The 27,996-nt window shown below is 42.4% G+C and overlaps 1 protein-coding gene across 5 annotated transcripts in view; it reads right to left on the bottom strand.

Annotated features, from left to right (window-relative positions):
* Positions 1-27,996, bottom strand: part of SRSF11 (serine and arginine rich splicing factor 11) — a 1,393,100-nt gene that overhangs the window by 805,646 nt on the left and 559,458 nt on the right. For 2 of the 5 annotated variants that reach the window (XM_044085835.1, XM_044085834.1), the window contains one exon: positions 20,228-20,285. The exons of the other annotated variants lie outside the window; for them this stretch is intronic. In XM_044085835.1, coding sequence (XP_043941770.1) covers positions 20,228-20,285 — 58 coding nt within the window. The remainder of the gene's footprint in view (positions 1-20,227; positions 20,286-27,996) is intronic. 5 annotated transcript variants of the gene reach the window in all.

Raw genomic sequence — 27,996 nt, 5'->3', positions numbered from 1 at the left:
AATTGGGTATAGACCCATGGAGGTGGCTGTAAGCCAGAGGCTCATGGCTAACCTGTACAGGGAGCAAGATTGGGTTGCCCCCGTTTGCTGATGCACCACATTATTGTGGTGTCTTTTTTTATAAGGAGAACCCCTGGCCTAAGATGGGGATTGAAGGATGTCAGCGCCTTTTGTACTGCCATCATTTCTTTCTGATAGATGTGCAAGTGAAGTTGCTGGGCATCCCAAAGTCCTTGGGTGCAACCTGCCTGCTAGGCGAGCGCCCCAAGCAATGTCTGAGGTGTCGGTGGCGATGGTCTGGCTGGAAGGGCTGAGGATGAAGGGAAGACCCTTGTTCTTGGCACAAGCCTCTGCCCACCAGAGCAATTCAGCCCTTCTACATGGGATCAGAGGAAGAGAGGTTTCTAGGGACAGAATGCTGGCACCAAAGGTTCTTTAAACACCACTGAAGTTTTCTTATGTGAAGCCTGGCCAGAGGAATGAGAAGGATGCAAGATGCCATGTATCCCAGGGCTTGCAGGAACTTCCTCGCAGTGAGGGTACTTCTGGAAGCCATCTGGGTAAAGTAGAGAAGCAGAAAGCTCTGCCTTCCTGGGGATAGGAAGGCCATTTGGGATGCTGTATCTAGCACAGCTTCCAAGAAAATGATCTTCCTGGTGGGGTTTTGTTTTGATTTCTTCTTGTTGCTGGTGAACTCTAGGGAAGTTAAGAGGGAAGTGACAAAGAAGATCCTGCAGCAGCTTTTCTTTGCACTCTGCCTGAATGAGTAAGTCGTTCAGGTAAGGATAAATCTGTATAATTCTCTGCCTGCAGAATGCTATGGCTGGGGCCACGCATTTGGTGAATACTGTGGGGGCAGTAGGTAAGCCAAAGGGCAGTGCAGGGAACTGAAAAGTTTTGTGAGCCTGCTCTGAAGCGCAGGGATTTTCTGCACGATTGCCTGATGGGAATGTGGAAGTAGGCATCTTTTAGGTCTAGGGTCACTAGACAGGAATTTTTTGCTACCATAGGTAGCAGCTGCTGCAAAGTTAGCATTTTGAATCTGGGGAGCACCAGGGAGGTGTTCAGAATGGATAGATCCAGGATGGGGTGGATAAATCCAGGATGGGGGGGCTAAGTGCCATCTTTTCTGGAACAAGTCATAGTCTGGAAAAAAGCCTTTGCCTGTTTGATCCGAGGGGGCAGGTACTACTGCCCCCGGGATATGAGAGTTTGGATCCGTTTCAATGTCTCTGCCCACAGATATGGAGGTAAATCGGGGTACCACTCTTGGAATTGGGGAGTTCGCTGAAAGATAATTTGTATCCCTGAGAAATTATCTTTAAGACCCATTGCTCCTTTGTTACAGAAAGCCAATTATCTTTGAAGAGGGACAGCCTTCCTCCTAATTTTTGATGAGTGAAGGTAGGGGCAGAGGGGGGAGGGAGCATCATTGTGAGTGTTTGCCATAGAAGGTTGGCTTAGAACTCCCCGCCTTAGAGACGGAAGTGGTCCATTGTTTGCTTCTCTGCTGGCCCTGCGTAGAGGCCTGGATGGTCCGGCCCTGTGGGGTTTCCCTTGGCCCTGTCTGCTAGGTGCAGGGAAGGCCCAGTGCATAGAGGAAAAGTTCCTGCTGAATTTGGGAGGTTGAACTTAAAGCAAAATCTATGCAAACATTAAAAGAATTCTTTCATCTTTTTAATCACCTCTTCTGCTTTTTCCCCAAACAAGCGCTCCTTATTTAGGCGTGCATCAATAAGTTTAGACTTGACATGATCAAGGAGAGGTTGTTCCTTCAGCCATGCAGGTCTCCTAATAACAGATCCTGTCACTGCTGCCCTGCTAGAGGCTTCTAGGGCATCATATCCACATTGTAATGAGTGTTTGGCCACTTGACAAGCAGAGTGCAGTAAATCTGCTAACTCTTTAGAATTGGCACAGTCAGGAAAGGTAGCAATCTTCTGTTTCAATTGTTCCAAAGTGTGTTGTTGATATTTTAACATATGGAAATGACAACCGATTGCTCGGATAGCTTAAGTTGCAGAGGTATATACTTTTTTACCCAATCTGTCTAGAGCTCTGGAGTCCTTGTCAGAAGGAAGAGGATTCTTGGCAGAACTAGTCTTAGCTCCTTTAGGTCCCTGTGTAATGACCTCTGGGTCTGTAGCAGAATTTCTGTACGGGTATTTGTGAGAATCCAGTACTCTGTAGTACCTATCAGGTTTACTGAGAGCAGGGAGGGAGGGCATCAAGGGCTAAGCTGGATTCATGGAAAACATCATCCACCACTTCTAAAATGGGGGGGGGATGGCCAGGGGTCTGTGCTGGGGCAGGTCTAAAAATTAAGCCTTTTCTTAGACTGTGGGAAGTCCTGAGATTCCCACTGGAAATATTCCCTGAAGGAGTGAAGGGTTTCCCCAAAGGAAAGGTCCTCTGGAGGGGAGGCAGAAGGGATGGATTCCTCTGCATATGAATCCTCATAAGCAGTTAAGGGATGTTGTTCCTCTTCAAAAACTGAATAGTTAGATTCCTCAGAATCCTGTTCTGTCAATTTCTGGAGAAGGGTGCCTTTTCATTTTAGAAGTAGTGGCCTGACTACCCCGGATAAGGGAGATGAGATCCTCTGCCATTTTAAGCATAAGCATTTGTACTTGGGGTGGTGGAGCAGTAGCAAGATGGCGGCTAGAAACAGATTTCCTAGGAGTGGCTTGGCTTCTAGGTCAGTCTGAAAGAAACGGTAGTCAGATGCAAAGAAGTTTTTTTTTGTCTAGATTCGGTAGTGCAAAAGGCCTCCTCAGAAGCCGGTGCCTGCGTTGTGGCTCCGGACCCAACCGATGAAGAGACAGACAGGCTCAGAAGACGAAGATCATTTCTGCAGCATACCGGACTCCGAAAGGGTCTCGGTAGAGCCCTGCATAGATATTGAATCTGGCATTAGGGGCTGCGAAAGCAGCTCACTGAATTCCGAAGAACTGATGACCTGCTTCGCGGTAGCATCATCAGAAGGCTTAGCCTTGTGTGGTCTGTATCTTTATCTCTACTTATTTCAGAATGTCCACAGATTGTTGGCTGACAGACGCCATATCGGAATGCGAAGACTGAACACGAAAATAACAGTCTACAAAAAGAGCTCTACTGCGAATGGTTCTTGCATTAAAGAGGGCACAGAACCGGCAACGGGGAATGTCGTGTTCTGGGCCTAAACAAGTGACACAGTAAGAATGGAAGTCTCGGTATGGGATCTGCTTTCCACAGGCGAGACAATTAACTTTTTCAGACATCGGTTAGTGCAAGAAAAAAGGATGCCCAATGGGGTATTTAGCTTTAGACGTTTTCAGCTGAAATTCAACTTCTGGTAGTGACCAACCAGCACTCGTGCAAACTGCTTCTGCTACAGGATCCATGGCAAGCAAAAATTATGTAACAACATCGGCTGCCTTGCTTTATAGCACTGACGACCTGACGTCAGACAACAGGCGACGGCAGCAGACGCAAAAAACAGTGACTCTGGTATTTGGGCCGGCCGAGAGCTACCACAGCAGGGATATCCCACAGGTGATGACTACAACAGTAAAACACAGATCATCCAAAGTTGTCTATGGACACCCAAAAGATGGAGCATGTACTTTCCCTTATTTGAAAAGTAAGGAAAGAAACTGGGAGCTTAAAGGTCTGGTTGATATTAGACTCAGAAGCTATCTTACGCAAATTATTCAGGTTGGTCCATAAGGAAACCAAGTCTTTGTGGAAAACCAGGTAAGTGGGTTTAGAAGATAGGACCTGAAGTTCAGATACTCATCTGGCTGATGTGACAGCGACTGGAAAAATGGTTTTCCATGACAAAATTTTAGATCCAACCTGGCTGAAAGTTCAATAGCAGTTTGGGTCAGGGCCTGAAGCACAACGTTAAATCCAAAGGACAAGTAGTATTCTTTACCGGAGGTCTGAGTAAAAAGGCCTCTGAGAAAAGCTTTACACAACTTAGAAAAAGCTAAGTTACAATTATTTTTGCCTAGGTGGAAGTTCGAAATGGCAGCCAACTGGACCTTAAGAGTAGAAAAACTAGCCCCTTCACTGAAAATTGAAACTAGAAAGTCAAGTAAAGCAGGTACAGGGGCAGAAGAGGGTGCAGATCCCCGTGGCCCAGAACACAAATCTCTTCCCATTTACTTTTGTATATCTTTCTAGAAGAAGCTTAAGATAAAATATGATGGACTGGGGAGGACAGCCTGGGCTGTCTAGCAATTAGTGGAATTGGTGAAATGATGCAGTTAGTTTCAGGCCTGTTATGTCTGGATGAGTCATACCTGTTAGTGGTCTGGGGATGGATCCAGAAGGTGAGGCCAGAGAAATGGGAACTAAATCTGACAAGGCCAAAAGGGGGCAATGAGGACAACTGTGCTCTTCAACTGGAATGATCTCTGTAGAAATTCTGGAATAAGAGGCAACGGTGGGTAAGCATAAAAAGGCCTGGAGGGCCAATCGTGACTACAGCATTTGTTGGTGACTACCCCCTGTTTGGGGGAGTCAAGGCAAAGTACCTGCTGCATGGCTGGCCCCACTGGTGGAAAATTCTCTCCAGTACAGTGATGACGAGAGACCACTTGTGAGGCATCAGAATCAAGTTGCTTAGCGTGTCTAAAACCATGCTGGCTTTCCCTGTTATGTGCATTACTATTAGAAAACGATGGGAAGAGAACGCCCACTGCTACACACACACACTGCTTCTTGACAAAGAGAAGACTTGGTTCTACCCCGTTGCTGATGTACCAGACATTGTCCATCTGAATACCAACTGTCCTGGACAGGAGAATATCCTGAGAGTCTTGCAATGCTAAAAGATTGCTCTCACTTCCAGGACACAGATATGCATCTTGGCCTCTTCAGGGGACCATGAATCTTGGACTCTCCTTCCCAAAATATGCCCCACTCCACCCCAATTGGAAGGAATCCATTGTCACCGTGGTCACAGGCAGAGGAAGAACAAATGGACTGTGTCTGGAAAGTTCGCTGCAATAAATTCAAAGAAGTTATCTTTTGCACTCTTATGAGATCTTGACATGAGCAGTTAAATGATGCTAAAGAACAGACCACTGAATTGATAGCATCCATTGAAGAATCTATATGTCAAGCCTGCTGGCCAAGAGGAATGAAAGTGATGGCAGCTGCCATGGATCCCAATGTTGGTAAAATTAAATGAGCTGGAAGAGAAGAGTGTTGTGTTGTTTTCCAGACATGTAATCTGTATGTCTGGAAACAGGCTGGAGGAAGAAAGTCTATCTGATTGTCTGTGTCCAGACAAGCAACTATGAATTCCAGACTCTGTGTAGGTGTGAGTTGTCATTTTCTGTAAATGACTAGGAGTGCTAAATGGAGGCACAACTGGATCAACTAGTCCTTTGCTTGCAAGAGTAGATGCCTGGCTGAGGCAGTCAAAAGCCATTAGGAAACGCTCAGAATCCCAGGAGTCTCAAGTGAGCTGCCGCCACTGCCATACATTTAGTGAACATCCTTGGAGCTGTGGTGAGACCAAAGGGCAGGTCTCTGAACTGGTAATGACTGGCTCCCAAGCTAGAAGCACGGATATTTTCTGGAGTGCCAGTTAATTTTATTGTGATAGTACGCAACTTGAAGATTTATTGAGCACATCCAATCGTTCTTTCACAGTAGAGGCAGAATGGACTGAACCATGATCATTCAGAACCTTGAATATTGCACAAATTAGTTCACTTTGTCAAGATCCAGGATGGGTCCCGAGCACCTGTCTTCTCTAGCACTACACTCACTCACCAAAACTGTCCAAGGCCACAGATTCCTTGTTAGGGGGATGGACAGAGGAGCTCTTTTTTGGTGGCTGCCGCCACAATCATGGCATCCGCTGGGAATCCCTTGCTCCAATATGACCTGTCCTTGGGAGGGGCTATAATTTTATCTGAAAGCTTAGGGATGGACTCCACAGTATCCAGTTCTTTCCACGCCTGGCAAGAAATGAGATCTATAAGTCAGTAGGCTGGGGGAGTCACCTACGACGTAGCTGGGCCAGACACACAAGCCTCCATGAACGCAGACTCCTCTTGGTAAAGGGTAACAGAAGACCAACCACCTTTTATTTTAAGAGTTCCAGAATGTCTCCAAATGAGATGTCTTCAGGTGGAGATCTGGGGGACCCTTCCCCTTCACCAAAATCAGTGTCTTCCATGAGATATTCCTGAGGACAGTCTAGGTGTCTTCTTTTACATGTTCTTTGCTGAGGGACCTCTTCAGCTGGGTGGTCTGGATAGATATCAAAAGAGATGGGGGAACCCTGTGGGACTGACTGGAAACTTGATTGGGCTGGTTGTCCCAGTGGAATGGAAGAATGAGGTGACAGCCAAGATCCAAAGGAAGAAAAGTTGTCTGATCCAAGGACGGGCAGGGGAGGTCCTTTCTCTAGGTAAAGAGAAGGCCCTCTCCAAAACCTCAAAGGTGGAGTGCCTGGGGGAAACCAGAGTCGACAGCAAAGGAGTCAAAATTACCAGAACCATTGGCTCCTGCAACCTCTAAAGCACTCCACCCAATGAAGGAGTTGAACGCAAGCTGTCCAGTGCAGAAGCCCCAAGGGGCAGGGATGGCTCTGATAATCATCCAGCGCAGAAAGGCTTGGAGCGGATGACTCAGACAAGTAACCAAAGTTGAACAACAGACCGTCTTTGCATCAGATGAGGACACCCCCAGGGGTCTCTGATTCAAGGGCTCCAACAGCAGTTCAGATTGTAGAAGAACTCAAGAGGGGAGTAGTCATAGGCCGGCACATGGATCCAATAGGAGATGAAACCAGGAAGACCCGCATCTGGACCTGAGCTCTAACATACAGTCTCATCTTTTCCACATCAGCCTCAGACAAAATCCTGGAAGACCTGAGAGAAGCAATGGAGGAAGGACATCTTGACTGCCTACGAGGGGACTGCTCCAAGAAGAGTGAAGGTAGTCTATATGATACTGGATCCAGTAGGAAAGATGGTGATCAGATCCACTGTGACTGTGAGGTTGACAGATCCATGGTGATCAAATCTGATTTTATTGACATCTGGAGCTAAATAAGAAGTGGGGTCCGGCAACCTCTACGGAGACAGGTGAGAGAAAGGAATTGAAGTGAAACTATTTTCCAGGGAAAATACCCCAAAATCTTAAGAGAAAGAGGATCCAGGTTTGTAGCTAAATGGCACAGACAAGATCTGAAGTATGTTAGGTTGGCAAGGCATGATGAGTAAAGGGAGGAACCTGAGAGTTTTGGATCTGAAGATCTGGTGTAAGGGGCAGAACAGGATCAGAGACCCATCAGTTGAGGAATGAACGAAAACGACATCAGATCAAAGTTATGTACTCACCATAACTATGCATCTGTTGTGTCTGTTTTAGCCCTTCCTCAACCGACAGGATCTTGGTTCAGAACCTCGGATTAGACTTCGGTCTCTACTAAATACTTAGCTCCTCCCCTTACCCATAATTACCCACTGTAGTCAGTATTACTTAAGATCAAGAATGCCCTCTCTTCAGCCTAAACACCATCTGTAACAGCAATAAGGTGCAGGAAAGAAGACAGAGGAAGAAACAGACTGAGCTCAAAGTCAGACAATATAACACTCCGGTCAAATAGGAGACTAGGAAATAAAAAATTTAAGTAGGAAGGAGGATGGAGAGTGGGAGGCTGAGACAGGACGAAACCAGACAACACAGATGCATAGTTATAGTGATCGAAGTAATCAGTGTTGCCTATGCGCATGTAAAATGTGTAATATCTAGTCTCCTTTATTCGAAAAATTTGGAAAGAAAACAGGGAGGTTGATGAACTAATTCAGATCAGTTTCTTAAGCCACCTTAAGTGCAAAGGAAGGATTCTTATGGAGAAACGCCATAAACTTGTGAAAATTTAGATACATTGGCTTAGAAAAAAAGAGCCTGGATTTCTATTACTCACCTGGCTAATGTGATCTCCACCATAAAAACAGTTTTTCAAGACAAAACTTTCAAGTACACCTTGGCAGCTGGTTCAAATGAGTGTCAATTCAGGACTTGAAAATAAATACCAGGGTGCAGTAGGATCCTTAATTGGGGGGGGGGGGTCAGGGCAAAAAACATACCTTTAAGAAAGGCTTTGAATAAACCAGATGAAGCCAGACAGGAATGATTATGTTTTAAATGAAAATTGGAGATAGTTAATCTACCAAAAAGATTCAACTTGCAGCTAACATCACTGTTAAATATGGAAGCAAGAAAATCTAGAATGTCTGAAACGAGTGCTGAAAAGGGGTCTAGCTGTCTCTGCACAGCCCAATGTGAGAATTTTTTTTACATTTACTTTTTTCTAGCAGAATCCTTCTGAGAGGATGTGTTTGACTGGAGATAAAACCCTGGACTGCCTAGCCATCACTGGAAGTGGAGAAACCATTTGGTCAAATCTGAGGGACTGAATATCAGAGAGCGTTATTCCTGATGGGTGAGAAAGGAGATCCTGGTTCAGATCCAACACCTAAGGAAAGTGCACCACGAGGCCACAAAAAGGGCAACAAAACCTGTCAAGGCCAGAACACAGCAATGAGGACCATCTTGTACTTCCAAGTAAGATGCTTTCTGTACAAGTCTGATAATAAAAGAGGCAAGAGGAAATGCAAACAGGAGCGCAGGAGGCCACTATTGTCTCTCTCTGTGACTCGCCCTTTGGAGGAATTAGAACCAACACCTGCTGCACTTGGAGTTAAGAGGGAAAGCAGAGAGATAAACAGCGCGGCTGGCCCCATTGATGGAAAATCACTTCCACCACCACAAAGCTGAAAGGCCAATCTTGAGGGGAGTAAGATGGACCTGCTCAATTTGTATGTTAGCATGTTGGCCTTCCCCAAAATATGGACTGCCAGGATATAACCTGCTTCCATCCTGCTTGCTGCTCTACCAGATTACCAATAGATTGTCTGTCTGGATAGCAATCATCCCTGGAGGGAAAGCACGTTAAATTTTTGCAACACAAACAGGACTTCTCTCGTGAAGACCGTCATCCAATTTGGAACAAGAGCCTTGGACCATCCTTCCCAAGTGATGCCCACCCCACCACAGTTGGGAGGCATCCACTGACACTGCGGCTGGTAGAAGGATAAAAGAACAGCAAAGAAAAAACTTCTTTTGTGGTGATTCATCAGGTAGTAGATGTTCCTTGCAAATTCCTGTAATTTGTATTGAAGCAGCAATGAACTCCAGGACTTGAGTGGGGGAGAGTAAAGACTTGGTGAGGTACACTGTGATGCACATTTGAAGATACAGCTGAACAAAGTGGCCCCTGGCTTGAATCAGTACAGGCCTGGTGATAGCAGAGATGAGCCAGCCATCGAAGCATAGAAACACCCAGAATCCCAGCAGTCTCAGGTAAGCTGTGACCACTGCCACGCATCTGGTGACCAGCCTTGGGGCTGTGGAGACCAAAGGGCACTGCTCTGAAATGGTAATGACTGGCTCCCAGCCAGAAGCATAGAAACTTCCAAGATTGCCCATTTATTTTGATGTGATAATATGCCTGGAGATTTGAGTACATCCAATCATCCTTGTGCAAAAGCAGCAGAATGGACTTGAACCATGACTATTCAGAACTTGAAATGTTTGACATACTGGTTTAAGCTGGTGAAAACCAATATAGGTCTCAGGTCCCCATGTTTCTTTGGAATCAAAAAGAACCTTGAGTAAGTTACAAATCCTTGTTGGTCTGGGGGACCATATGAATGAACCTCTTTGGCCACCAATTTTTGTACTTATTTGGCTAGGCGGAATATCAGGAAGTTTTGTTGATCGACTGAGGGCTATGAGGAAAAGGTAATGTAATAGCCTCTAGAAATAATACTCTGCACCCAAGTGTCTTTGGTGATGGCTGTCCAGGTTTATGGATGCAGGGGATAAGCGCCCTCCAACTGCCTTCAGAAGCACTGGTGGGTTCCTCAAAGAAGGGACCTCTGAAACCCTGTTTTTTGGAGGCCTGCTCTGAAATGAGGATGTCATCTAATACTGCCCGCCCCACCACCACCACCACCACAGGGGAACATGACCCCAAAGCAGTTCTTGGTATAAGCTTTGGAATTTCTAGAACCAAATTTTCCTATCACCTCTCTGTTTCCAGGAAAAGGTCCTATGAGGTGTAGAAAAACATATCCCCATGTCCGATAAGGACTTCCTATCTTGTTCACTCCTGGATAGGGTTCCGTTTACCTTGGGGCCAAATAATGTGCATTCAACAAAGGGAGCACTGATAAATAACTTCAAAAGGCTCCACAAAGTCACACAGACACAACCAAGCATGCCATTTCACAGCTATTTCTGAACCTGCAGCTCTGCACATTGTGAGGCTTAGGAAAGGAGTCTCAGAGGCATTTAATAGGGAACTGTAGGGTGGCCAGTTAAGAAACTGTCATCTAGTCCTCCACAGACATAGACCCAATGAGAGCACTGGAAAACTTCTTGATGCAGTCCCTCTGAAATCTTGTGACCTGTGCCAAATAGTTCAGTTGCCTTACAGTGATGGTTGATGATGCATACATATGCTTTCGAAACCAGTCCAATGCCCATGACTCTCTACTGGTGGGATGAACAGTAGAACTTTGCTCACCAAGTTCTTTCTTGGTGTACGCTGCTACAACCATAGCATCTACTGGGTTCCCTTACTCCAGTAAGCTCTATCCTTAGGTGCATGTGGGTACTTGTCAGTTTAATTAGGAATTGGTTCTGTAATATCCGGATCTTTCCAAGCTCAACAGGAGATTAGGTCCACCATCTCCTTCGCCAGCAGGACTACCCAGGAAGTAGATGAGCCAGCTCTGAAAGCCTCAAGAAGGGACGTCTCCTCTTCAGAAAAGAGGTCAAAGACCAATTACGTTTCTGTCTGAAAAGCTCAAGTACTTCAACAAAGGAGACATCCTCAAGGGGTAATATGGGGAACCATTCCCCTAACTGAAGCCAGTGTCTTCTGTCATGAATTCTTGTGAGAAATCGAAGTGCCTCATCTTGCACGTAAACCTCCACGGTGGAATGCTTGGAAGACGACTTGGAAGTGTGAGCCGAGTCCTGAATGAGGACTGTCTCAAAGCTAAGCTTGTAAGGACCAGCTGTCCTGATATAACAGCATGTAAAGGTTCTGAGACCATGGCACACAGTTGAAGAAAGGCGGGCAAGTATGTCTTAACCACAAGGATGGTGAAGGCTCTCGCTACTATCTCAAAGGCAGAAGACATAGAAGAAGCAAAGACAGTCCTGGCAGGAGCTGAAGACAACTGCCCAGGACAGCTCACAGCATCACCCCAACTCTGCCTCGAGGTGGAAGTCTGACTGGAACTGTCCAGCGCTGAAGCTCTAACAGGGAGGGCCAGCTCAGAGGGCATTGGAGTCAAACCCAACACCGCCCCCCCCCCCCGATCCGGCACCAAATATTTGTCCATGCCATGAGATCCCTCAGTCACCAACAAAGTAGATGCCAAATGGATCATCAACGGAGGAGTCGAAGAAGGCCAAGCCTTCAGATGCAATGCAAACAAACGCAAGACTCCATTGGTTCTGAAACAGAAAGTTGGTTTGGAGTAAGTCTACAAATGAGATGGGGTTGATAGCTAGCTCTCAAGTCCAATAAAAAAGGCGGTAAAACAAATGAATTTGGACTCTAAGAAACTTCATCACCCTGCCCACATCTTGCTTGGTTAAGCTCCTAGATGACCTGAGAGACGACAAAGTAAAGACTGGACTTGAAGATCTTCATAGGGTTTCCTATAGGAGCAGTAAATGGATCCAAGAATGAATCAGCTCCACAGTTAATGTGGAGAAGTGGTGAGCCGGAGATTATGACTTTGATCTTGTTAGATCGTAACAGCCAGATGGACCCAATGGTTTAGAAATCTTCTCAGGAGTAGAACTTGAAACTAAGGAGGGAGAACGATCAGGGGATGGTTTCCTAGCCTCTTTGCCTCCTGTTGATGAATCCCCCTTAGCCTTCTCAAGAGGCTTCTTGGAAGGAAGGGGAGCTCCAGCAGAAAATTAATAAGAAGGCAACAAACCTTTGAGGACTAACTTGTTGCAGTGTTCAACAAAAGGTTGAACCCCACACAGATCTCGTACTCAACATCCAAATGGGCAGAACCCAAACAATATACACACTCTTGGTCGGTACTGTAATTAGGGATCTTGTGCCCACAGATGATGTGTTTTTTAAAATTTGGTCGGCTTTTCTGACATGGTGCTGAAATCCAGAGAAGAAAATAAAAGGAAGAAAAAATAGCACAGCCTACCAACAATAAGAAAAACGGACAAATACCAACAACGGTAAAACAGGAGTGCATATAAAAAGGTAACAGTAGGAGAAAAAAAAAAAAGAGAGAGAGAAGCAAAAAGACAGGGTATGTGAAACAAGTACCACGTTTTTTTTTTTTTTTTTTTTTTTTTTAACTACATGCTAGTAATAGTACAAGGAGAGAAACAGCAAGAATAAAATACAGTTATAATAGATTGTAAATGAGAGGATTTATCTTATCCACTATGAAACGCCTGTGTTACAGTACACCACATCCATTCGATGAAACAGCAGTTGAGATCAGGAGTAATATTCTGACTAGATGAGAGGTTAGGGGTGGGGGGAGGGGGGGGGTTGAGGAACAGATGAAAAATTTAACAACGGATCCTCCAACTGGACACATGGAGAGCATGCAGACTTCATGTAGATGGCATCCCAAAACATAAAAAGAATAGTTGTGTAAACTCTTACCATAATCATAGATGTCCTCTTCCATGATGCAGTATCCTTGGTGTGGGATTTCCTGCCTTCAAGTGACCGGTAAGTCTGCTCCTATGCAAAAGCTTCAACTTGGCTGTTGCAGCTGTGTGGGATGTCACATGTAGGACCATAAACCAGGGACCTTATGTGTGACGCCTGCATGCACAATCCTCAGAACTTGAAGCTAAGCAGGCAAAGTAGATGGCTCAACAGGATAGGCTGCCAAAAGTGACACGTATAATGCCCAGTGTCTCTATTGTAATGGAGAGAGGCATCGAGGAACAGTTAAGACTGGTAGAGTCTACGAGGGGGAATGGTGGGTGGGAAGGAATACTGCAACACGGAAGAGAAGGACATCTATGGTTATGGCAAGACTTTACACAACTATTCTATGTCCTTCTATTCCTATGTTGCAGTATTCTTGGTGTGGGAGAGTTCCACAGCTTAGTTTGATGAAAGGGTGGCGGATGCAGAAGAGGATTCCACAAAGCCTTGTAGGATTACCCTGGCAAATCCTGCACATGCTTTGGATATTTGGTCCAGTTTGTAGTGTCTGATGAAAGTGTGTACAATGGACCATGTAGCTGCTTCCATAATGGAAGCTGTGTCCATGCCTTTTTGGAAGGCCTTGGAAGTGGCCACTGCTCTTATGGAATGTGCCTTAACCCCAACTAGAGGGTTTTTTCCGTGGTGTGAGTAGCAGAAACCGATTTCCTTTCTAATCCAGGATGCAATGGTCTGTTTGATGACTGCCTTGCCCAATGCCCTGGGGTAGGAAGACACAAAGTTGTTTGGATTTCCTAATGTCTTTATTCTTGTCCAGGTAAAATCTTAGTTGCCTGTGGACATCTAGGGAGTGGAGTATCCTCTCTCCTTGGTTAGTGGGAGAGGGGAAAAATTTGGTAGGTGAATGGAATGATTTAGAGATACGTCACTGACTACCTTGGGAATGAAAGGGTTAGTTCTCAGAGTGACCCTGTCCCTATGAAAAATGGTGTAAGGTAAGCATGCCATTAAGGCTTGTAGCTCGGAAACCCTTCTGGCAGAGGTAACCGCCACTGACAGTACTGTTTTCCAAGTACAAAACTTTAGAGGCGCTGTATTAGCTGGTTTGAAGGGGGGCTGGGTGAGTTTTTCCAGGATAAAGTTCAGGTCCCATGGAGGAGGAATAGGCTTCTTAGGTGGCCTGATGTGCAAGACCCCTTTAAGGAAGAGTTTCACATGTAGCCTGGCTAACAAGGGAGGATCTAGAGATAAACAGGCTGACAATGCAGAGTGGTGCACTTTCACTGATGAACAGGAAAGTCCACTCTTTAAAGGTTGACACATGAGAGGACTAGGGGGTGTCAGCCTCGTAAGGGTCCCTTTCCTGTCCCAGACACCACTGAGTAAATCTTTCCCATTTAGCAAGGTATGATTTCTAGTAGTGGGTTTCCTGGCCTCCATCAGGACTGATAGCATGTCCTCTGAATAGTGGTGTCTGAAGGGGTTTACTAATTTATCACCCACAGAGTCAGGGAAAGCATTTGCAAGTGTGGGTGTAGGAGAGTTCCTTTGTCTTGTGTCAGAAGGTCCACCTTGTGAGGTAACTTGCAGTGATTGCCCTTGGCTAAATTGTATAGAAGGGGGAACCAGTGCTGCCTTGGCCAGTAGGGAGTCACTAGCAAAATTTTTGATTTGTCCTTCCTGATTTTCAGAAGGACTTTCTGAATCAGAGGGAAGGGGGGGAATGCGTACAGGAACTTCCCCTCCCAGGTGAAACTGAAGGCGTCTACACTCCAGGTTTGCAGGGAGTAAGTCTTTGTGCAGAAGGTCTGCAGCTGCCTGTTCTGGGGGGAGGCAAACAGGTCTATTTGTGGAATGCCCCACCAGTGGACTATGACAAGGAAGACCGTCCTGTCCAGCATCCATTCATGTTGTGAAGAGGAAGTTCTGCTCAGGAGGTCTGTCTGCTTGTTGTCCTGCGAAGGGATGTAGCTGGCTTGCAAGGATAGGTTGTGCAGGGATGCTAGGTCTCAAATTAGTAGGGCTAGCCTGCACAATTGGTATGCCTTGGTATACCAATTGTGCAGGCTCTCTGTTTGTTGATTATCACATTACAGTGGTATTGTCCGTCACTATCAGGAGAGGGCCTAGTAGCAGTAGGGGTAGGAAGGTCTGAAGAGCTAAAAGAACTGCTGTCATCTCCTTTACATTGATGCGTTTGGTTTTCATGGGAGGATGCCACTGGGCTTGGACTCAGAGTGGCAAGGTGGCTCCCCAACCTGAATCTGAGGCATCTGTATGCAATATTTGTGTGGGATGAGGGGACTGCAGTGGAAGCCCTGGGTTTAGTTGTACTTGTTGGATCCACCAAATGATTTCCTTCTTTAAACAGGGAAGAAGGGGAATAACATGTTCCAAGTAATTCTGGTGTTGTGACCAGATATTTTTTAGGTACCATTGCAGTATTCGCATATGCATTCTGGCCAATGGTAGCATGGGAATGGTTGCTGCCATCAATCCCAGGAGTCTAAGGAATTGCCTTGCAGTGACTGTCTGGGAGAGCAAGACTTCCTGGATGTCAGACGTTAGAGATAGAACCTTGTCCTGCAGGAGAAAGGCTTTCATTTGTTCTGTATTGACTCTGCAACCTAGGAATTTCTTGTCCTAGTCTGGGTTCAGGGAGGACTTAGAGGTTTGGGGTGAACCCTAGACTTGGTAGTAGGGGCATAGTGAAGTGTAGATGTCTTAAGAGGGAATCTTCTGACTGTGCTAGGATAAAGAAGTCATCCAGATATGGGTAAATCTGGATTTCCTGGGTCCTGCAGAAGGCAATGGCTGGAGCCAAGCACTTTGTAAACACTCTTAGGGCTGTGGATAGGCCAAAGGGCAAGGCCGTAAACTGGAAGTGCGAGGATGGGCCAGAGAAACGTAGGAAGCGTCTGTGTGAGACCCTGATGGGAATGTGCAGGTAAGTATCTTTCAGGTCCAAGGTGACCAAGAAAGCATTTGAAGGTATGAGGGGAAAGAGAGTGGGAAGTGACAGCATTTTGAAGGATGGTGCCTGCAGGCAAAGGTTTAAGAAGGAGAGATCCAAAATGGTTCTCCAGGGACCATTCTTTCGAGGGACCAGGAACAGACGGGAGTAGAATCCCTTTCTTTCTTGTCCTGTGGGAACAGGCTCTATTGTACCTTGTTGTTGCAGGTCTGACAGAATTTGTGGAAGGAGATGGCAATTTTTTTGGGGGGGAAATGGAATGCCTCTCCAGGGGGGGAATTTGTTTCCAGGATAGAAAGCATCCTTTTTGAATAATGGTTAATACCTACTGGTCTGTGGTGATTTTCTGCCAGAATGGGAAACGGTGGGTAAGGCAGGCTGAGAGGGGCAGATGAGCATTACTAGGACCTCCCCTATCCTGAAAGGGCTGTCTAGGCTGAAGAGGTGGACCAGAGGGCCTGGATGAGGAATGTCTTCTAGTTCCTCTTCTGGGTCTGGAGGAGGGGGCAGCAGAATGTGGGTTACACCTAACAAAGGTAGTCTTAGCCGGGTAAGTTCCTATTAAATTTGGGTATAGTGGATACCAGGAGATATTTAATATCCTGCAACTCTTTGCTTTTTTCTTGCAGATTCTTAAATAGGTCTTCAGATTGCTTTCCAAAGAAAAGGTTGTGATCCAGGGTAGCGTCCAAGATTTTGGACTTGAAGTCCTCTGGCAGATTCTGTACTCTAAGTCAAGAATATCTACTAAGGACAGATGCTGATGCTGCAGAGTGAGCAGAAGCTTCTGCAGCATCATAGCTGCATCTTATAGTGTGTCTAGCCGCTTGTAATGCTAAGGACAATTTGGAGGAGTTAATGGGACTGTCAGGAAGCCAGCATAGAGGTGAGTTGGGATGCTAAGTCCAAGGTATACTTGGTCATGTAGGTTTGATAGTTAATGGCTTTGAAGGCCAAAGTGGAGGAAGTGTACACCTTCTTGCCTATCCTATCCATGGATTTGTGGTCTTTATCCGTGGGCAATAAGAAGGCAGAAGGTAGCAACCTAGACTGTTTACCAGGTGCAGTGGCAATCACTGCTGGATCTGCTAAGGGTGGCTTTATGAGGAATTTTTGTTCCTCTGGCACCTTGTAGAAGTGGTCTGGGTGCTTCGGTGCAGGACGCTGTGAGTCAGGAGTTCTAGAGGCTGCAGAAAAGGCATCTAAGTATACAGGAAGAACAGGAGGTACAGCTAAAGGAGAGGGGGAACTCCACTTGCAGCAGTTCAAAGTATCTTTTTTGCATTTGTCATTTGAAAAGTATCCCATTTGAAATGGTCCATTTTGGTGATGGTTTCACCAAATGTAATGTCTTTAGGTGGAGAATCCCCTTCCACAGAATCATCAAGAGAAGCAATCTGGGATGCATAAGAGAAGGATTAATCAGAGGAAGAGTAGGTAGATTCATGTTCTTCCTCAAGGACGGGAGCTATGGGAATAGAAGCAGAGGTAGGCCTAGGGCTTAGAGAGGCAATGTAGTTGTGAGTGAGGCAGAAGGCCTAAGGGCCCATAAATGCCTGCATAAGCGAGGAGGTGAAAGTCTCCCAGTCTTGAGGGGCTTCAGAAGCAGGCATAATATGTCTAGCTTTCTGCTTCTTTTGGGTTGGAGTCGTTCTAGCACTGGGTTTGGCAGTGGCTGTATCCGAGGTCTAGATCCTGGTTGAATGAACCCCCAAAATCTGGTTCCCCCTCGACATCGACAAGTGTCAGTGTCTGAGAAAGCTCCGTGGATGTGTCAGACGTCGGCTGTGCAGTGGCCTCCACGAGGCAGGTCGATGGAGCCGACGGATCTACCGAATGCTCAACTACTACATCGGTAGTTGGCGGGGCGTCCGGGTGCGAAGTGGCAGGCGATGAAGGCCTAGGCATCTTGGCCTTCTTACGCGCAAGTTCTTAGGTGGCCTCCGAAGCAGGATCCATCCTGAGAGCCAGCCGTTTGAGGTGTTGGTTTTCTAAGTAAAGGTTTAAGGCTGCCAGACAGCTACGCAAGGTCTTAGGCACAAAAGATTTACAAATAGGGCAGGCGTTATGGTCGTGTTCCCAGCCTAAGGATAAAATGCATCTGTCATGGGTGTCCTTATGGGGTATTTGGCACCCGCACTGGCACTTTCCCTTTTTACCTGACATCAGCTGAAACCTACAACAACCAAACCTAAGCAATGCTAAAGATCGGTAAAATATTAGAAATTTGAAAAAACCCAACAGGTTACTTATCTACAGTCGATCCGACGTCTGGAGAGCGATCGTACGATGCAAAGTTGTCTGCGGCTGAAAAGTTCTGAGGACTGTGCGTGCAGACATCACACATAAGGTCCCTGGCTTATGGCCCTACGTGTGACGTCCCACGCAGTTGCAACAGCCAAGCTGAAGCTTTTGTATAGGAGCCAATGTACGGGTTGCCTGAAGGCAGGAAACCCCACACCAAGACTACTGCAACACAGAAATAGAAAGACATTAAAACAATTATTCCAAACACAAACTAACCAAACAGGATGAATGGAAGGAGAGTAGAAACTTCCATTTTAATGCAATAAATTAAGCGCTTCCGTCCACTTTCTAAAAAGGACTTCTACAGACTGCACCCCAGCCAAGAATTGGACTGTGCCTTCAAACTTAACTATTGTGGTTAGTGCACTACCCTGGTAAAAAAAAAACAGTAAATAAAAGCACATAAAAAAAGCTCCATGCGAATGCAATACCAACTGCTACACCACTCTGCCACCCATTTACCGTACGTTATACATGATTTTAAACAAAGAATATTACGAAGTAGAACTCACTGTACTTCTAGAATACTGACAACTATTTAAACCATGCCTCTGATCTAGTACATGTCTGACAGGGATCCTAGACCATACCAGAGCTCTACATTAACAGATATATTAACAAGATACCCCTCATCTGGCCATGTCACAGAAGTTAGTTAAAAAATTATAACTGTTCAAAGGGAAAATACTACAATGGATTCTAACTACAAACCAATCAGCCTTGCCTGCAACCTCAGTAAACTTAGAGCATGCCACACTCAAATCTACCTTAAATAACAGTGACCTTCAACTTAAATTCAGAACATGGATTTTTTTGAGGATGAAAAACACTGCCTATCCCTTAAAATTGCATAATTCTTCAAGAAAGAGTTAACACCTGATGCAAGATTAACGGCGTCATATCCTGACCTTGTCTAAATTATCCCACCTAATCACCTGAGTATTGCTGATAAACTTCAACTATGCATTAACAGTTATGTAAACAAACCAAAAGACAAATGGCAGGAGGCACTGCAAAACAGAACAGAAGGTAGTTACTTATCCATGTTTAGGTAAGTTCCTCACTGCTGTGTGTTGGGAACCAGTGTTAGCCTGTCTGATAAAACTACAGATGAACTGTGATTAGCAAAAATATCAATCAGTTAACCACCACCTCCAAAAAAATATTGAAAGATGGGCTGAACACAAAGAAAAACAAACAGTCTTAAAATTCTAATGCTAACAAATGCATCTTCAAATCTGGGAAATGTTACACTGTAAATGTAAATGCAAAATTAATGGTCAGTCATTACAACAGGAAAGGAAATCAAAGATCAAGGAGTCATCACAGTTAAAGTCTATGTGCAACATTTTACTATCAAGTCAATTTTTCAATAAAAAAATTGTTGCACTTTTGTTGAAAAACACTTTCTTTTTTAACCTTTAAAATCCCCTGCAAATGTCCTGCAGCAATACTGAAGTGCTACCAAGTCATAATTACATCACTGTTCGGGCAAACCATAATTAGGCTTAAGTACTTTGTTAACTACCATCATGTTAATTTTTTTCTTTCCAAAATTGTTAAATTGTAAATTATTTAACTTAAGATTACACATTACAATGAAGCCTCATTTTTGCTAGCCCAAAGAATGACGTAATTATATTCTGTCAGGACGTAACATGAGTAAAAGGTGGATCAATTAAACTTTACACATACAAAAGAAATTTTTAATTTTTTTAAACATGGTATTACTGAAACTTTTTTTTTCAACAAAAGTGTCACATTCACAAAAATGCAAGCAGGTTAACCCTATTATGCTGAAAACAAAATTATTATGACTAATGGTACAAGGAAGGGTACAGGTACATATGATGTTTATGTTTTTATTACTGTGTCAATTTAGATCCAAAAAGAATACTTTGTAGCACATCTGGTACTCAAGAACATAATGGTGCATTACAAGTTACTGTTCCCTCCTACCAGCTATAAGATTAAGCCACTAATCAAATAAAATGCTGCTTTCCAAAGTTTAAAAACAGCAACTGAAAACAACTTAAAAAAATCAGATGTTCTTAACTAAGAGAACAGTGGAACAGTAAAACCTGAAATACTTTGACACACTTCAAAGACTGCCCCTGATGTCTGTATCCTACTAGTTCCTAAATGGGCACCTGTACTTAACAAAAAAGCCATGACCAACCAGATTTTACCTGAAAACCTATGCTTAGACAAACGAGTGGAGCCAATACAAGTTCTTGTAACCTTCTCCTAAAAATAAACAGACAGAAAAAAAAAGCAGGATAGATGCATTACTCAGTGACTTCTGAAACTAATGAATAAATTACCACTCATAAAACGGTTAAGCTCATCACTAACAGTCTTCAGAAACAATTACAGGTATACAATTTATGAAAAGCACCGGCACAGGTTTAGTTAGCATTTGTTAACCAAGTAAATGAGCTGGTCCACATACCCTTTCCTGCCATGACCTGGTCAACAAATGCAAACACGCACAACTGATCGACAGATGCACACAAAAACACACACATTTCATACAGACATGCACACACAAACAAGAATCTATGCATACCTATACACAAGCACACTGAAATATGTACTTATACCAGAATGAGCAGACAAATATATACCTTTACACACCCACACACATACTTAATGTACCATTCATATAATTACACAATAAAGTGACCAACAACTTTCATCAGCTCACATTCCAGTCATAAGTCACTGAACCCAATACCATTAAAACTGCAATAAATTGTTACAGGTTGGTGTTTGCCAACCACACCTCTGCAACTCTATGCAAACTAACTCCAAAATAAAACAGTGCAATGTGTTGATGTACCAGGTAGATGATCAAACAAAATGATGCAATCATTTTGTTTTTAACCAATAACATACATATTTACATGTGTGTATGCACATGTGCATGTATACATATGGGTCTGTATCATTTGAATGAATCCTAAATTACCTAAAAATCCATTTAACAGAAAAATGTGGAAGTCTATAAATGTATGTATAAGAATTACTAAGGGAGAAAGTCTAGCACAGTATGTGTGGATTGTAATGGTAAGCATCATGTTTATCGCCAGATGTGTACGTTTGTGTTTGGGTATCAGCACTGTTCCACTGAATGTTTTTTTTTTTCTTTTTGTCATAGTTAAGCAACCATAAAGTTAGTATATACAAGCAAGAGGGGGGGGGAATCCCTCTCCCACAAAATAAATTCTTTTATGGTACATTTGTTGTGGAAAAGGTTTGCAGTCAAATGAGTTTGACCATTTCTGATTCAATCAAATGAGACAGACCCATACACATTTTTACATACATTACACAGCTGCATGCATATTTTATATATATATATATATATATATATATATATATATATATATATGTATATAATACACATACATATATATGTATGTATATGCATGGGTGTATAGATCTACCTTACTATGTCGATGTGCCATATCACTGAAACCCACCGTCAACGTCATAATATCAAAAGGTGACAGTCGGACTCCCAGAACAGCGGAGAACTTCGCCCTTTTCCCTACCTTAATGCAATCTTGGAGTTGGTATATTTAGTTGAGGGGGACAGCTCCCAAGGGGGGGGGGGGGTTAAGCCACCCTACTTTGGTGGGTTTTGTGGCCAAATAGTTACATTCCTAGAGGCCGTTTCTGCTGCTCTGGGAGTTGGACTAAGTCAGCTTTCAATATTATGGAGTCGACAAAATGGGTTTCGATAATGTATATAAATATATATATATATATATATATATATATATATATATATATATATATATATATATAATATATATATATATATATATATATATATATATATATACACATATATATACACACACATACACGTATGTGCATACATATTGTATATATGTGTGCATATACACACATATACACACACACACACAAGATAAAAGATAATCCACAGACAGGAAGAACTGAACCAAAAAGCACAAAGTGCAGCTTTATTGAAAACAAACAGGTCAATAAATCAAGCGCTTTCGCCAGGCAAATACCTGGCTTTCTCAAGATAAAAAGTAGTGCGACTGAAAAGTTTAAATACTTAAGCATCTGATCACATGGTACTTAATTAGTTCAACAAACATTCACTTAAGAAGGCAGTTAATTAGTAACTGAACTCTGAGTGAAAAGTATGCATATGAAAATGCAGAATAAAAGTTCAAATAGTGAAAACACTAAAAAATCATTTAAAAATTATTTAAAAATGATGTACAAATGTGTGCATAAAAAATCACAAATGTGTAAGATAAAAGACATTTCCTAATTGTAACAAGAAAATCATAGCCTAGCCCTTCTCAGCTTTAGTACACTGGGTATATTAATGGCCTCACTGAGACCAGGGGATTTTGCAGCATTAAGTCTAAGCTGCCATAAAAGTTCTTTATATTCAAGGCGGGCTTCCCAGTCACCTCCTCTGGCATCCTGGGTCACCTGTTCAAGAACCATAAACTTAGGTTTCATGTAGGGCAAGAAGCAAGATGTTTAAAAAAAGCATTAGTGTCCTTCTTTTTTGTAATGTCACATTGATGTTCATAAATTCTTTTTCTAAGGGGTCTCTCAGTCTTCCCTATGTAGAAACTGCAACATTCCGTGCATAATCCTAAATACACCACCCCTTTTGCTCCGCAGTTGTAATATCGGTCAGCGTCAAATCTAAATTTTCTAGATGGAAGATAAAAAGAACTATCATTCATGATAAAGGAACACTGCTTACATGCCCCACATTTATAGGTACCAAGTTTAGGGGAACAATGCCTTGAATCTGATAGATGCTTTCTTTCAAATAACCCTTTTAGGTTAATATCCCTTCTAGTCACAAATTTGGGACGTTCCTGGATTATCCCTTTAAAGTCATCATGTAGCGTCAAAAGTGGCCAATGTTTAAGCACTGTGTCTTCCACCAGGGAATCCTGTGAAAATGTGTGAATAAAACTATTATGCAAGTTAAAGTATTCCAAACTCTCAAAATGCTCAACTTGCTGAAAGCCACTACCTAACAGCGGAAAATACTTGGTTTGTCTATTATCTGTCACTTCTTGGGCCATGTTGTTAACCAAGGAGGCAGGGTAACCTCTTTCTAAAAAAAAGTTTTTTTAAAAAACTCAACTTCTTCAAGAAAATATTCATCAGTGCTAGACATCTTAGATGCACAAATGAATTGCCCCTTAACCAAGCCCTTCTTCTGGTGAAATGGGTGACCACTGTCAAAATGAAGGCATGAATTAGAAAAGGTGGCTTTTCTAAATACCTTGGATTTAAAGGTGTGATTACAGTAGTCCTTCTGTATTGATATATCCAGGTAGTTCAGTACGTCCTTACTAACATTATAAGTGAAAGATAGAAAGTGTGTGGTAGAATTAATATAACTCATGAACTCAAGAAAGTTGCTCAGGGTTCCTTTCCACAATAGGCAGATGCCATCAAGGTATTGCTTATAATGGACTATGTATTGTACCCAATGTGTGGAAAACATAAAATTGTTCTCCCAGTAATGCAAGTCTAAGTCACAGCATTTAATTAAGTCCCTTATTCAGGATGGTGTTAGGGTGATGAAACCAGACAAGGGGGGGGGGGTCCTGATGTATAATTTTGCATATGACACCTACCTCCACAACATGTTGCAAGATCCTGAGCAGTATGAATTGATTTCTAGGAACGAGTTAAATTTAGCCTATTCCAAGATCAATTTTTTGTTATCGGACCACCTACTACAGGGAGTTATTAACGAAAGGTTATACAGCTATTTACACATCAATAAACCTAGGACCCCGGAAATTTTTGGAATACCCAAAACCCATAAAGGTGTAGACCCCATGAGATTTAGACCTATTGTCTCGGGGGCTGGAGGTATCACTGAACCGTTGAGCAAGCTTATTGACCACATTACAAAGAAAAACAGAACGTCTTTTAAAAAATATAATATATGAACACCTTTATGAAATAAAGAATAGTAAAAATACAAATGCATTGTATAAACATAGTATAGTCTGTGATGGTTTTGATAAATTTGTGTTCGGTATATTGGACATGGTCAAAATAGACATTAGAGGAGGGGACTGGAAACATCTTTTGAAAAAGAAAGAAAGTCAGTGGCAGTTTAGATTGGCTTCCATGTATCCCCTGGGGCTAAATGAATCTGTTTCCTTGGTACCTTTTATAATAGAAAGGTCAAATACTTTATGAATTATTGTATGAAAACATTAATATTATTCTGTTTTGCCTTATATTTAAAGCATTTTTATTACCTAAAAGAAACAAATGGCATTTATAATGAGATTTTAAACAGACCATTTCAAACAGATAATTTTTAAACAATTTTCAGTATTTATTTTTTTGATATATGGTATAAATTCTAATAGTTATAGGTTTAAATATAATATATTTTTTAAAACAACATGCATTTAGTGTACTTTATTAATGTTATAGGACCCATTGTGCCAATACAAGTATCAGTTTTAAAATAGATTGTGATTTTAAAGTATAGGTTTCTATTGTACTTATTGCTTTAAATGTCTACAGTTTTTTGTGATGTCACCAATTAGAAACACTATATAAAGTGGTTGTTAATTAAGATTAATTGTTTCTGATGAAGTCTCTATGTTGAGATGAAAGCGCTAAAACCAGTTGTTCAATAAAGATGGTGTGTGGTTGGAAGATATAATTGGCGTCCTGGATTCCTGTTTCATCCTATTTTGACTTTTACAGATGTCATCAAGGTATCGCTTACAATGGACTATGTATTGTACCCAATGTGTGGAAAATATAAAATTGTTCCCCCAGTAATGCAAAACTATGTTTGGCGTATAATGAGGCACATGCAGCGCCCATCGCAACCCCCTTTTTCTGTTTAAACAGTTATCCACTGAAAAAAAAGAAAATTATTATCGAGAACATTTTCCATAAACTCAACAATTAAGCTGATTGTGCTGGAACTAAGGCCGGATTCAGAGGCCAAAACTTCATTGAACCACTCTAATCCAATAGAGTGTGGGATGCTGGGGAACAATTCTACAATATCAATGGTTGTCATAAGAAAATCAGGATGAAATAACCTAATTTCTAAACCCTTGAGAAAATCCGAAGAATCCTTGCATACATGCTGTAGCGTAGAAGAGAATTTCTTTGTAATGTGGTCAATAAACTTGCTCAACGGTTCAGTGATACCTCCAGCCCCCGAGACAATAGGTCTAAATCTCATGGGGTCTACACCTTTACGGGTTTTGGGTATTCCAAAAATTTCCGGGGTCCTAGGTTTATTGACGTGTAAATAGTTGTATAGCCTTTCGTTAATAACTCCCTGTAGTAGGTGGTCCGATAACAAAAAATTGATCTTGGAATAGGCTAAATTTAACTCGTTCCTATAAATCAATTCATACTGCTCAGGATCCTGTAACATGTTGTGGAGGTAGGTGTCATATGCAAAATTATACATCAGGACCCCCCCCCTCCCTTGTTGGGTTTCATCAACCTAACACCGTCCTGAATAAGGGACTTAATTAAATGCTGTGACTTAGACTTGCATTACTGGGAGAATAATTTTATATTTTCCACACATTGGGTACAATACATAGTCCACTCTAAGCGATACCTTGATGACATCTGCCTATTGTGGAAAGGAACCCTGAGCAACTTTCTTGAGTTCATGAGTTATATTAATTCTACCACACACTTTCTATCTTTCACTTATAATGTTAGTAAGGACGTACTGAACTACCTGGATATATCAATACAGAAGGACTACTGTAAAATCACACCTTTAAATCCAAGATATTTAGGAAAGCCACCTTTTCTAATTCATACCTTCATTTTGACAGTGGTCACCCATTTCACCAGAAGAAGGGCTTGGTTAAGGGGCAATTCATTCGTGCATCTAAGATGTCTAGCACTGATGAATATTTTCTTGAAGAAGTTGAGTTTTTAAAAAAAACATTTTTAGAAAGAGGTTACCCTGCCTCCTTGGTTAACAACATGGCCCAAGAAGTGACAGATAATAGACAAACCAAGTATTTTCCGCTGTTAGGTAGCGGCTTTCAGCAAGTTGAGCAGTTTGAGAATTTGGAATACTTTAACTTGCATAATAGTTTTATTCACACATTTTCACAGGATTCCCTGGTGGAAGACACAGTGCTTAAACATTGGCCACTTTTGACGCTACATGATGACTTTAAAGGGATAATCCAGGAACGTCCCAAATTTGTGACTAGAAGGGATATTAACCTAAAAGGGTTATTTGAAAGAAAGCATCTATCAGATTCAAGGCATTGTTCCCCTAAACTTGGTACCTATAAATGTGGGGCATGCAAGCAGTGTTCCTTTATCATGAATGATAGTTCTTTTTATCTTCCATCTAGAAAATTTAGATTTGACGCTGACCGATATTACAACTGCCGAGCAAAGGGGTGGTGTATTTAGGATTATGCACAGAATGTTGCAGTTTCTACATAGGGAAGACTGAGAGACCCCTTAGAAAAAGAATTTATGAACATCAATATGACATTACAAAAAAGGACACTAATGCTTTTTTTAAGCATCTTGCTTCTTGCCCCAACATGAAACTTGCGTTTATGATTCTTGAACAGGTGACCCAGGATGCCAGAGGAGGTGACTGGGAAGCCCGCCTTGAATATAAAGAACTTTTATGGCAGCTTAGACTTAATGCTGCAAAATCCCCTGGTCTCCGTGAGGCCATTAATATATCCAGTGTACTAAAGCTGAGAAGGGCTAGGCTACGATTTTCTTGTTACAATTAGGAAATGTCTTTTATCTTACACATTTGTGATTTTTTATGCACACATTTGTACATCATTTTTAAATGATTTTTAAATAATTTTTAAATGATTTTTTAGTGTTTTCACTATTTGAACTTTTATTCTGCATTTTCATATACATACTTTTCACTCACTGAGTTCAGTTACTAATTAACTGCCTTCTTAAGTGGATGTTTGTTGAACTAAGTACCATGTGATCAGATGCTTAAGTATTTGAACTTTTCAGTCACACTACTTTTTATCTTGAGAAAGCCAAGTATTTGCCTGGCGAAAGCGCTTGATTTATTGACCTGTTTGTTGTTCAATAAAGCTGCACTTTGTGGTTTTTGGTTCAGTTCTTCCTGTCTGTGGATTATCTTTTATCTTATTTGCCTTGGTTTCTTGGACGTTATTTCTTGGTATACATACACATATACATACACACACACACACGTATGTGCATATGTAATATATATATATATATATATATATATATATATATATATATATATGTGTGTGTGTGTGTATACATATATATATATATATATATATATATATATATATATATATATATATATATATATATATATATACACACACACACACACGTGTACGTGTGTAGACATTTATACACACACACACGCACGTTATTTATATTTAGGTTCATAGGTAGGTACTAGGCTATTGGCCCTAGGGCCTATACAAGTCTAGCCAAAAAGGTACCCTGGCTTTCACCACCCAAGAAAATTATTTTCTTGTGCCCCTTTCAAGCAGAACCACAGAAGTTATCCCAGGGTGAATTTCCTATTACCCATCCAATCAACAGTTTTCTTGAAGGGTGCTAATGAGGAGCTCTGTTTGACATAGACAGGTAGTCTGTTCCAGAGTATGGGAAGTCTCTGAGACAGGAATCTATCCCTCCAGCATGTTCTGTTTATTGTGGTGACATGGTTTAGGTCCCTGGAGCGTGTAGTAGCTCAGAGGGATTGGGATTTCTTTAAGTGGAGCATGTCCAACAGCTCTGGGTTTGACATAGCTTTGTATGTTAGGCAGATTGTGTCTCTGAGTAGGCGATATGCGACGGAGTAAAGCTGGAGTTTTTTGAGACTGTCTATATAAGGTATCTGAAGCCAGTAATCCTCTGTGAGGTATGTTTGCGTTTT

The sequence above is a fragment of the Protopterus annectens genome, chromosome 10.part0, assembly GCF_019279795.1.
Source record: "Protopterus annectens isolate FY-2018-M chromosome 10.part0, PAN1.0, whole genome shotgun sequence".
In the NCBI taxonomy this organism is placed as follows: Eukaryota; Metazoa; Chordata; order Ceratodontiformes; family Protopteridae; genus Protopterus; species Protopterus annectens.
The sequence above is the reverse complement of the archived record's forward strand: the minus strand, read 5'-3'. Positions and strand labels throughout refer to the sequence as shown.